We start from the raw sequence: 12,832 nt of genomic DNA, 5'->3' as shown, positions 1-12,832 counted from the left end.
GGAGGTACTTACCCTGTGCATCATACTTACTGGAAAAGTTCCTCGTCGCCAACATGGTCGTCAGAATAGCGCCCTGCGGACAAAAAAGAATACCGGCCACGATTATTCCTCTTTTACGTTAATCGAGAGTACCGAGGAGAGAGAGAGAGAGAGAGAGAAGAGCAAGAAACACGACTCGCTTAACTTTAACCGGGAGAGGAAGTCGTACGAACGGCTGAACGAAAGTTAATCGCGCGAGATAAGCTGCTCGGCGGTTTTTCATGTTTTATCGCCGCGGTGAGTTTCAGCGAGATCGAGGGATGAAGATTGGGAGCGCCGCAATGGCTTGTTAATTGGAAGCAATTTAGATTTGTGTTTCGTGCTCTTGTACGTGACTATACGATTAACTCACAAGAACCTCGATATACCTCGAGCGGTTGAGAAGATCAACTACGGTGTTTGAAAACTTGTTTGTTTTAATACTTAAACAAATCACATGATTGATATATCTTTTCTTCAAAAATGACTCGTTTCGATGGAATTACTCAATTTAGTTTCTGCGGCTTGATGTTAGTCATTTAGAAATGAGACTGAACTCGGCTTAGATGAGGAATTAAAGAAACACAGATAAATAGGAAGTAACTCGACCCTTATCGCTCATTTCAGCTAATCCCAATCTAACCCTTCAGCCGATAAAGAAAATTCCACTCTTCTTATTACGCGATCTTTCAACCTGACCAAAGCCATCGAGTCTTTTGATTACAACATTATTCGGTACAACATGGATATTTCAAACAGCATAAGCATTCTAAAAGATTCGATCAATCACACGAGAATAAATCCTACCTCTGTAATTACACAAGCTTCCAACCTAACCCAACAAAAAAAAATCATCGAACATCAATCAACGAGATAACAGTTTGAAAGACAGTTCTAAGACTTCTGACCATCCAATCATTAATCAATTTCACTTTTCCGAATGATGTAACTCGAACCTTCAAGTTCTCCATTGCAAGTTTCATTCAACAAAGGATAAAAATTTGAAAGAAAACTCCAAGAGATCCGTATTTGAATAGCCGAAAGACTGGACTGAAGCTCGATCATGCCAATTTCTCGAGAACAAACGATGATCTCGCACAGACACACGTGCAAACGCGAACGAATGCAGTCGTTCAGCGCAGCTTCTTTGTACGGCAGCTGATGGTACTTCCGGTCTTTGGTACTGCACGTTATTACAACGGTGAACTTTGGACCTGGAGACACTCGATCCCGTCTGCACGTCGGTTTTCCAACGATAATTCCCTCACGCTCGAGAAATTCTATCGTTATCGGTATTCCAAACGTTGAACGACGATCCAACGAACGTATACCACGTTGGACGAGGCACACGGATCGATAGATTAATAGCCCGCCATTAATTCGCGTCCCGAGTGTCTTTTATCTAAATTAAACGCCCACTCTCGCTTATCGACCTGTTACTCGTCGTATTAAACGATATTGCGCGGAATCGTGTCCTTTAAAAGATGGAAGTCGCTTTAAAGAGACGAAATGTTTTATTCATTGACCTCTGCTAGATAGCAAGTGGCTTCTTTTTTAATGTACGTGTTCCTTTGGAGCAGAGAGGCCTTGTTAGATCATATATTAAGTACATTTCGATAATTACGTCGATCCAGAGGCAAATGCAATTATCGGCAAAAGTGGAAACGTATTTGATGAAATCGCTTTTTTTAATGGCTGCTTATGATCGTGATTACATAGGAATGAATTTGTTAGACTTCAGTGAACATCGTTTCTCAATTTCTTTTCGTTTCTTTTTTCTTTTCTACGTACTCATGAGGTAGATAACGAGCTTACGTATTATTCTTGAATATATTATGTAGAATTATTTTTTGTTCGGAGATTTGAATTTATGCGTTTCTGCATGCGAGATAACCATGCTATTGGCTTTTTGCTCGATCCCTAATTGATTATAATTTCTACAATTATTAATACGACAATATCATAAATACATTACACGATGATAAATAATAATTAAACGATGAAAAAGAATTAGACTTCGAAATTCGGGAGAGAAAAGCTAGCGTTATAAAATTGTCACGAACATCCAATAAAATGCGCATAGAAGTTAACACCATTCAAAGAGAACAAGATGAACATCGATCTTTGCCGACCGGAGGGATTCATTTATCTGTTGCAAGATTTTATAAAATTTAACTCTCTTTAACTTGAACAAAATGATATTTATAACAACATCTTCGATATTTAACGTCTCATGATTCACGCAATTCCATTACCTGTACAATTTATAAGTCAACTTGCTATGTACAATAATATGATTTCCTGAATAAATACGCCTTCCTTTAATGTCTATCGTAATATGATAAACGTATCAATTTTTATCAAATTTACCAATAAAATTACATGCTCGGTATGTCTCTACAAAGAGCCGACAAACAGATTGATTACCTTTAAACAAGCAAATAATTAAACAAGAAAATGACCAGGACACACGGACTAGTTTCAGGCCGACTTTCTCGAAAACCGGAAGCGTAGAAGAGGAGAGGGTGGCGACAAATACGAGCGAACTAAAGCAAACAGAGCTAATAAGAGTGGCGTCGATGCAACGTTTGACGTATCGTTCGAGCATCCAGAAAATATTTACGACAAATATTTGCCGGCAGAACAATCGATTTCGATTAGAGGCCGGTTTCTATTTTCGTGTCGCGCGAGCCTCTGTAATACGCGTCGTGTATTTAAATTCCGAATATTAAATACGTGGATGGGCCAGGCAGTAATAGAGAATCGTGCCGTCGCCCTCCTCTCGCGCGATTAAATATTCATGTACCGTATTATACGATACGCCTTCGTTTCTTTCCGAGTCGTGTAAGGCTCTCGTTCGATCGCGCTGCGTGCCGGCCCGGTAAACGAGAATCAATTCCTTCGTTTAATTGAAACAATTCCACGTATTAACTCGATGGAAGTTTACTGCTCCGTTCGTATCGTATGAATATTGAATTTTGATCTTGCTCCCTGATTTATTTGTTGACAGAACTGGCAGACTTTTAATCGGAATAATTATGAAACATGTTACTTTGGCGCGTTATCTAACGGACAATGTTCTCTAAATCATTCGCATCGCTGAAAAATTTCTCTGGTTCGCGTTTATCGTATTTTAATCGTCCTACAAAAATTTAGATTAATACCGTAACAGTCCGTGTGTTAAATAATTTTTAACAGAGTATATGGACATGAAAATTTCTTGCGATACAATGTTCGAACACATTCGCGAACCGATGTGTTTCGAAACACCGTCTGGCAGAACGATCTCCGTAAAGAATCACGCGAAATCTCTTTCCACTGCCGAAAACCATTAAAAAACACCGAGTAAAAAGATCAGCATTTCTCTCTTTAATTACAGTACGACTCGGCATCATAATGCGAGTAACAGCTTCGTCCACTTCTCATCGATCTCTCGACGACTCGTAATTACCTTGAAGAACATCAAAGCAGCTTGTTCGTCAGGTGAAAAATTCCAAAGAAAGGAAGAGAGGAGAGAAACGGAGGAAATAAAAACGAAAGAAACAGAGAGAAAAACAGAAGGAATGTCTGATCGAAGGTTACAGGGTTGACCACCAGTGTGTTCGAATGTTCCTTTTGAGCTCCGGAAAGTGGAATGGGCAGACAAAGCAACCGGATAGGAATGGAATTACTATGTTCGAGTTTCGAGTTTCACGCCGGTTCTCGCGACGATTGAACAAACTTCGGGAAAGGGGTCGTCGTTTAATAACTCTTGGTCGAGCTCGAAACTTCGTCATGACGAACTTGATGTTTTCCTTATTCTCAGTTCCTTAGTTTCTCTTTTCTATTTTTTTTTCTTGGTGCTTTGCGTGGAAGATCATATTGTATCTAGTTTGAAAAAAATACAACCGGTAGATTGATCACTCTGTAGATTAAATATAAGGGGTGGTCATCTAATCTCGTTGCAACGAACTTTCTTTATTTTCTTGCGAAAAGTTACGTACTATTTAATTTAACGAAATTGGAAACGGAGGAGTTAGTCGATAAATGACTGTGTAGGATAGATATTGTATGTAAAAATAGACGAATTGATTGATTAATGGCTGCGAATGAAGATTAAGTATATACCTCAGGAACGGTAGCTTCCTGTTGCCTGCACAGCACGAATTTATTCCTCAATGCTCTCATGTTTGTTATCCTCTGTCATTCACTTCAACGATGAATTTCAGCTTGGTGCACGACTTTTATTAATAGCTTCACACTCTCACGCGAAACATCACTAACAATGAACAACGTTTGGATGTCATTTGAGGCACAAAGATTTTTTCATTTCCAACAATTGTACATAGAAATTCTGTATCTACTGCAATTGATATTCTAATCTGTATATAACCTAAATAATTCTACTCCATAATAATGGGAATAATTTATTTGATTTCGACCAAGAACTACGGCTTGGTTCCAATCTTTCTAATCGCACATTTCCTCATCCGATCTTCTTACTCGTCCTTAACCAAGATACTACATACTAAGAGTCTACGCTGTAGTCTATACTAACAAGGAGATAGCAAGAACTGTGGATTCTTGAATGATTTGTCTGTATGTACATTCGATGATTTAGGTTGATGGTAAAACAATTCCAAAAGGATTTGAGTGTGCGGCCGTTTGTTTTCGAGAAATTCATAACTCTTTTCTTATATCTTACTTTTTACGTTCTTTCAATATTAATATTATATTCTTTTTTAGTATTAATGTTTCACAATATATTTTGATAAACTTTTCATTATTTCTATCTACCGCCAAATTTCTGTATATTTTTGCAATTTTACGGATAGAAATTGCAATAAAAGCATTTAAAACGTGAGAAAGTATTGCACTGAGAACGTAATTTCTCGATTTATTTCTTCTTATTATTTCTACCAGCCATTGCTATTGCTAATCGTCTGCTTATTGCAATAATTTTATTTATATTTCTCCTTTGCGTGATGTATGTCGCTAATCCTCAATCCCCTTTCTCCTAAGAAAGAAAAGAAGGTGCTGTAATCACCAATATCCTAATTAACCTAGTGTGCGACTCATGACTATTTCATCAAACGAGATCGCTCCCTTAAACCGATCACGAAAACATTATTAACGCCATCTAACATCCTTAATCGAGTCCCGGGTCACGAATCACCCGAGAGGCAATGCACGAACGCGCGTCTACCGGTCTAAGTGTACCAATCGCCCTTTGTAAATCAGCTGGACATTAAGTTCGTGCGCTAATTACATTCGGTTTAATGGAACAATCGCGTGATTGAAGGCTCGCCCTCCAGCTGCGTTCAGATACTATCGTGAACTGAACGAAAAACACTATTTCATGGGGGTGGAGGTTATTTATGCGAATAGTATATCAGTGGATTAGTAATTGGTTGCTTAATCACTGCCACGTACGAGATGTACAACCGTTCCCGTAATTATACATCGTTCGTTCGATTCTCTGCGGATATTGTTAGACAAAAGTTTAGAATCTTTGGACGAAGTTTGCGAAGGTTAGCAATCTAAAAAAGAAGAATTTTTCTTTAGAAAGCGAAGCATCTAAGAATACGGAAATTTGTTTTTTAGAATTTGATGATTGAAACTCGTTTGCGAAAACTTGAGGATCTTTGGAAGGTGTTTGTAAGGAATAGGAATTTAGCAATTTTTCTTTGCGGAGTAAAGTATCTAGAAATGCAAAATTTCTCATTTTCTATAATATAGATTTTAAATTTTGTTCGTCGAATGTTCCGAATCTCTGGGCGGAGTATAAAGTTTCTAAGAAGAAACTTTTCTCGAAGGGAAAGTATCTGAGGATCCGTGAAAATTAGAAATCTAAAATTTCTAAAAATACTTTTCAAAATTTAGACTTTGAATTTTGTATACTTAAAAATCCTCTCGCAGGAGTGTAAAAATATGCTGTTGAGAAAACGAAACGTAGAATTCAATAAAAAGAAAACACTGAAAAATGTGAAATTGGAAAAAACATATATGAAAACTGCATATCTATGCATTGCGATTCAATTTATCTACATTTCTACATCCATCATATATTTATTCCTATCGATCAGAACGAAATACAAAACCAATGCCAGAACAGGTCATTCGATACCAAAGGTAACAAGATTACGAGCTTCGTTCCTCGCTACTTAACAATTACCTACCACTTCGCTACTCCAATTATTACTATCATCCTGATCTTGGTACACGCATTATCCTTATTATGCTACGTTCTAAAATTCATTCTAAAAATGGAACACGTTAAACCACAAAAATCTCGTAAAGCAAAATCAAAAGGTAATCCATCTATATATCTGTATACCCATATATACGTGTTTGTGTGTCACACTTTGATCAAAAAGCAATATTCTCCTCTTCGCATTTCCAAATACATTTTCACGGGCGCAAGAATCAAAGCTATACATATATAGAAAAGCGAACAAATTTCACCAGGCTCGATTAATATTCGGCACACATCGAACGATACACATACTGTCCACTCGAATAACTATATCATTGCTATTCGATGTGATTGTCACTACAATTTCGCCAGTCGTGTCCATAGAAACGGACCACTTGACAGTAGACGCGTTTCCAACGACAATTCGTGTCACACTGTTCGCAACAGTTGGAATCGTAAAAGTCGTCGAAGAGACTCTGACGAGGTAGGGGAGTTGGAAATCCACGAATTCCCAATCAAAGAAGGCCTACGTAAGGCCTTTGCCACCTCCAATTCCCGCGTTTAGTAACTGCGAAAATGTTTTGGGGACGAAAAGGGGATTAGGAGACGATCAGGAGGAACATGGTTCTTTTCCATGGTTGGGAATTTGTAAAATGATCTTGGTTTCTTTATTTCTTTGAAATTCTATGGCCATTTATACTTATTTAAAATTTAGAAGGTGTCGTATTAGTTTACGTGATATGTATACCACGGATTTCTACGTGTTCGTGCGAAATCTGAAGATACAAAAGTGCACAGAACGTGAAATATTTAAAGCAGAGTAAACTCGTATTTTAATCTGCGTTTAAGTTCTATTATTACTAATGAAATTCTATCGATTTCGACAATTTCGTAGGAAAGTCCGTAGTTTAGTTATAAGTAATTTCGCAAGTTGGCCTGGAATTTTGTTGTTTCGCTACTATGGGATCGTTCGAACGATTTTAATTAATTTCTTTTCTTCGAATTTTTGTGGTTAGTTAGAATTTTACTATTGCACTTAAGCAACAAACTTTCATTCGGCTGATATTGTTACATTCACCTGATATATCGAAAAAAAAATCGTTTTATGTATGGGATGACCTACTGTTTAAGGGATGATTGAAAAAGTTGTGTAAATGTAACACGATGTGATTGAATACCGGTAATCCCGTAGTTGATTCAATTAAAAACAATTTCTAAATAGAATTTCTCTTCAAGGATGAAATAGTCTATTCAAAATAGAAAATGGTAAAGTTCTTATAATACGTTCTTGAATAAAGATCGATGAAAAGTTGACCGAAATTGCTGGAAAATTATCTGTACAGCGAATGTGAAAGAATACTCTTCTAACGCGCCTACTTTTTAAATTTTCATATTTAAACATGTTCTACTCCTTATCGAAAATAAAACTTTCATTCTTTCTATAAAATTTCTATAAAAACCTAATAGAAATCCCAATCTCCTAATACAAAGTCTGACAATTTAAACGTAAAACTTTTCCGCTTAATACTCCGATATAATATTATGCACACCTGAAACAAGGACGTAACACAGATTGATCAATTGTTTGACCGCCGAAAAGAGGAGTCGATTGACCCGACAAAATAGCCACGCAGCAGCAAGACAAAGCGAACTCAATTTCGAGTTTCCTCTGACCAGTTCGCCATAGAGTTTCATGGGTAGAAAGGGAGGCCAATGGTTGGACGCTAAACACCGGTTTATCCTGACAGAAGCCGTGCGACTATAGATCATTTAACGGGCTGGCGCACCTTAACACTCGATGTCTCGAATCGAAACTTGCGTGTAACTAGTTAACTGGAGTTCCGGTACAACACGTCGCCAGCGAATTTCCGTTGTTAATCGAGAAACTCGCGACCTCGTACGTCAGCCTCTAATTATCGGCTCTCCCATGGACTTTAGGCTATAATATTACTCGTATCGTAATTCGTTATATTTAACATTTATACCACTGTATAGACATATATATTATTCGAGCGTTGTTAAAAGTTTTCCTTTATTTTTTGCCAGATATTTTAGATTTTCTAGGGAAATAATATCAGTATGACTGACATGTAGGGGTATGTCTTACATTCATAGAAAATTTTAGGATATAAGTCATACGTATGTACGATATAAATTTATGTTTAATCCAATACGATAAATCTACTGCTCATAATTATCCAAACGACACACGACGATTAACAGCCTATGGATATTTCGCGACTAATTGAAATATAAGACGCGTGTTATTTCTAACAAATAATACATTTAATAGAATGGTGCGTGGTTTCAATAAGGAATCGTATGTAAGTTAATATTCTTTTATTTCTACAGAAATAGAACGTAAGCAGAAGTTTGTTTTATCGCACTGAAGATTATGTCTGGTACTCTACTTTAAATTTTTTAAATGTCTTCGCATATTTTACACTACGCTCTCTGCATCGTAGTAACTTTACGTATCGCAAATGTGCATGGAATTCCGCATTCTAGCGATAAGAATAGCAGAAAACTCCTATTTACCTTTATTTGCAGTAAAAGTGAAATGAAATAAAGAAGAGTTTAAATATTATCAGAACAACTACGAGCATTTGACTCGTTTCTCTCCTTCGTTCTTTCCCTTTCCTCCTTTATCTTTTTTATTTCTTTATAATCTCTTCCTTTTCACCTTTTTCCAATTTGTAAAAAATCCCGAAGAAGTGCCATGGATGAGCGCGCGAGTGTTAATTAAAATAGAAGAAGAATAAGGATAATAGAAGACTTACTTTTAATTTGCGCCTTGCGTTGAATTTCTTCAAGCAATCCACAGTCTCTTGTCTGTGGACGACGGACGCGACACGTTCACGTTGCTGTAACACGAAAGGAAAAAGAAGAAAATTGACGTTGGCTGTTCGAGATGCTCCGCAGTGATGGATGCACGTTTCACGAGGCTGATTTTACTTACGCAGATCCACGGGTGCTTCAGTGCCTCGCTGGCGGTGATCCTTTTGCTCGGGTTCACCGTCAGCATCTGATTGATTAGGTTCTTGGCTTCCGGCGTGACGGTGTCCCATTCTGGGCTTGGATACTGCCGAAAACAAATGAGCAGAATAATTCGTTAAACGCCGATAAGAATGACAAGTTTTATAGCGATCCTTGTCGTACGGCATTTAAGTTATATTTTTCCTTTCTTTGACATTTCATTAGACCTAAACCTCTTGCGTTCTTTTGCGGTCTTTTTATACTTTCTTATCGTTAGGAAACTTCTCGAATTCGAATAAAGTAAAGAAGCGTAGTGATATATCTGCTGTCTTATTCCAAATTTATCGCGAACGTTTGTTTGAGTATTAAAAGTTTCGTTTTTGGTAAGAACGAAACTGAGATCAAAATATTAAGAAACAAGGATCACTGCGAGATTGAGGAACAGACAGACAAGTTTTTCATTGAACTAAAATAAACTACAATTATTTTTTATATTATTTCTAGTTGAACTTAAACGAACGATTAATCCAAAAAAGAAATGGCAGTCGATTGAATTTATAATTACAGTGAGTTGAACTAATTCAACCAAATTTAAACGAAAAGAATACAATTTAGGGCGTGAAACGCAATCCTTCTAATCCAGAAAACAATTTACGATCGAATAAAAAATGTAGAAAACAATCAAGCGTTTTCGTACACGATCGATCGATTTTTAGCCGAAAATTTTTCCAAATCCCTCGACAGGGTGAAGGATTTTCATGAAGGTTTAGCTTGAATAAATAAATTGATCGATCGAACTGGAGGAAGATTGGCCAGGAAACCGAATTGAAAATAGCATAAATAGATTGTTCTTACGTCGTATGATCCGGCCTTGATCTGCGCGTACAATCGATGCTGATCCTCGTCCCAGAATGGCGGATAACCGACCAGGAGGATGTAAAGAATGACACCGCACGCCCAGATGTCGACTGGCTTGCCGTATGGTTCTTTCTTGAGTACTTCCGGGCTGAGGTAACCGGGCGTCCCGGCGAAACCTTGGCAAAAATTATTTCCGGTCATTCTCGAGAGAAATTTTATCTATATTTTGCATTAAAATATTGGATGCGGCAATTAACACGTTTCTGCCTTTTCATTCAATTTCTATATTTAAACAATCAATTTACAAATTTTTAACAAGCAACGAATAGCGGAATGGATGAATGTAATATAATGGAGAAAATATTTGTACGAAATATTTCGAGATAGAAGAGAAATAACCAAAGAGTTGAGATATTTTTATTTTATCGCAGTTATTTGTAAGTTCATGTTTCATGTTTTTATGTTTTAGTTACGATTTATGTATGTAATTTATGTAAAACCAATTTCTAGGCAACCAGACTGAAATAAATAAACATATGCATACATTTTTGCACAGAAATTTTCTATGTTTAAAAGGTTATTCTTATAAGGCGAATTTTTACATTTTTAACAAATATTAATCGTAAACATTTGTATTTCGTTTTACGAAGATCCTGGATTAAGCTTTTAATTTTTTCTCTCCAACTATTATTTTATACCGAAGGAAGTTTCTTTGTAATATCTGGAAAGGAACAAGATCGAAGATTTTGTGAATTCAAAGTTCTTAAAGTCTTTACTTATGCCGTGAGTTTCGTAGAATTACTACGTAGGATTACTAGAAATGTTTTAGAACTACGAAGGAAATCTTTATTTCTAGTACTGGAAATATATGTGAAAGCGAATACAAAAATTTAAAAGAATTCTCTTGCAAGAGGGCAAATCTGTGACGATCTCTCACCAACACTTTATCTTTGGAAAATTATTTTATCGTAAAAGGTGTTCTTTTTCGAACCAGATAACATTGACGAATTCCGTAAACTTAAAATTCATAAAATTTGTATCTATAGAATTGACTTTTTTTTGAGGTAACTTTCACGAAATAACAGAAAAGAATTTACGAGCTCTTTAAAATGTCAGAAAGCTTGATTCAGAACCGAGATAAATGGGTGGTAATTTCTTGCACAGAGTGGAGAAGATCGAAGCTAATCTCGCCATTATCTACGTTTCGCTCGTATCTACTGCTCGACCATTATGACGTCTTGGAACTCTCGACGACTGAAGTTTCGAATTTCGCGCGTTTGACGACGAAGATACGGAAACCACGTCCTCGACCAAAGTCATAGTGTCGAAGGAATTTCGTGGTATCGGCTTTTCGAGGACGGAAAGGAACGTCAGCGTGTTTGAAGTCGGTCGTTCGATAGACAGTCGAGGATGGAAAGTGGTGAACGCTGTTCCGTAGACTCCAGTCATCAAAATGATATCGTTCGCTGTTGATACTATTTTTATGAAGGCGAATGTGCTTGTTGCGTTGTCGGTTCTTTCAATGTGAACGTTATTTTAACGTTCTACCTGTTGAATATATGGACGAGAAGTCCAAGAGCTTTAAGTTGTTGCACGATGATATTTGAAACGGATCTCCGACGAATGGAATACGCGTTAAGATGAGTCGTTATAATTCCATTTAATTTGAACAATTTGGAGAACATATTTGAGATGAAAGTACGACGCGAAATTAAAGAATCAAGAAGAGAAGCGAAAATATTTAGACGAGAAATGGATCTGATCGAAAAACGAAGAAGAGGAGAATATTTGGACAAGCCAGTTCAAAGGACTGTCTTGTTTAATCGAACTTTGTTAATTGAATTTATGCGCAAGAAGAATTATGCTCATAAAAACAAGATTAAGACACGAAATGTAATTTTTTACATTCTCAGATTATAATCCCAAGAAGTTCTGAAAAAAACGTTGTTTGACAATTTTATGTTTTATACCCTTTGATAGTATACCAAAAGATTATGAATAGGAAGAATTGTATTATCGAAGAAAAATTATCCTTAAAACAATCGTTTCATCACAATAATATTAACTTACCCTTTGACAACAACCCCCTTGTCCAATTATTAGTGAAAATAACCATGCTCATATAAATTACGTTTCTCCTATAGTATACGTATATTCGAATCTCCAATAACGCGTCTAACAATAACACAACCACAAAAATAGAACAATCTACTGGGATATATTTTTTTCACGCCTAAAAAACACATGCACGAACATATTCATGTACTTCAACCCCTTTCAGAAATTTGCAAAAGGGTGCGCGCATGGAAAACAATTTCAAGCAGAGCGGACAGGCCTCAATCTGGCTGGATTGTTAGCGAGAGAGGAAGAAAAAACAACATTCAATCTCGAGGAACAATATGAAGGAATTTCAGAGGGCGAGAGCCAGGTTTCCGGTTTGGATCCGAAGCGGAGTGGTTCTTTGACCGCAAACACAATACGGAAAATCTCTGAAGAGGGAGAAATCTATTTTGCCTGCGAAAACGCGGAAACTTTTCCAATAGCACCGGGCGAACTTCAACGGAGTTTCTCCCCGAGTAAAAACAAACGGGAACAGCCGGTCGAACCAGCCAGTTCTGACGTGACACGCCCGTACATAAATGCACTGGGCTGCTTCTATACGATGTACGACGCGCGTCGACACGAGAAAGAGCCGAAAGAAGGATGAAGAATCCCCGGAAAATAGGGGGAAATGAATGGAAATGTCGACGGCCGGATTTAAATCGCGAGAGCGTAGAAACGGTGGAGAAAAACGAATAGAAGAAA

General features: G+C 37.1%; 1 protein-coding gene across 36 annotated transcripts in view; it reads right to left on the bottom strand.

Annotated features, from left to right (window-relative positions):
- Camkii (Calcium/calmodulin-dependent protein kinase II) overlaps positions 1-12,832 on the bottom strand; it is a 157,799-nt gene that overhangs the window by 59,557 nt on the left and 85,410 nt on the right. For 23 of the 36 annotated variants that reach the window (XM_072009197.1, XM_072009201.1, XM_072009163.1 and 20 more), the window contains exons 7-10: positions 10,025-10,203; positions 9,153-9,275; positions 8,974-9,057; positions 13-73 (exon numbers count right to left, since the gene is read on the bottom strand). In XM_072009197.1, the coding sequence (XP_071865298.1) occupies positions 13-73; positions 8,974-9,057; positions 9,153-9,275; positions 10,025-10,203 (447 nt within the window). The remainder of the gene's footprint in view (positions 1-12; positions 74-8,973; positions 9,058-9,152; positions 9,276-10,024; positions 10,204-12,832) is intronic. The other 13 variants (XM_072009165.1, XM_072009171.1, XM_072009170.1 and 10 more) reach the window with 1 other exon arrangement.

The sequence above is a fragment of the Bombus fervidus genome, chromosome 8 (assembly GCF_041682495.2).
Source record: "Bombus fervidus isolate BK054 chromosome 8, iyBomFerv1, whole genome shotgun sequence".
Lineage (NCBI taxonomy): Eukaryota > Metazoa > Arthropoda > Insecta > Hymenoptera > Apidae > Bombus > Bombus fervidus.
This window is presented reverse-complemented; position numbering and strand designations above follow the sequence as displayed.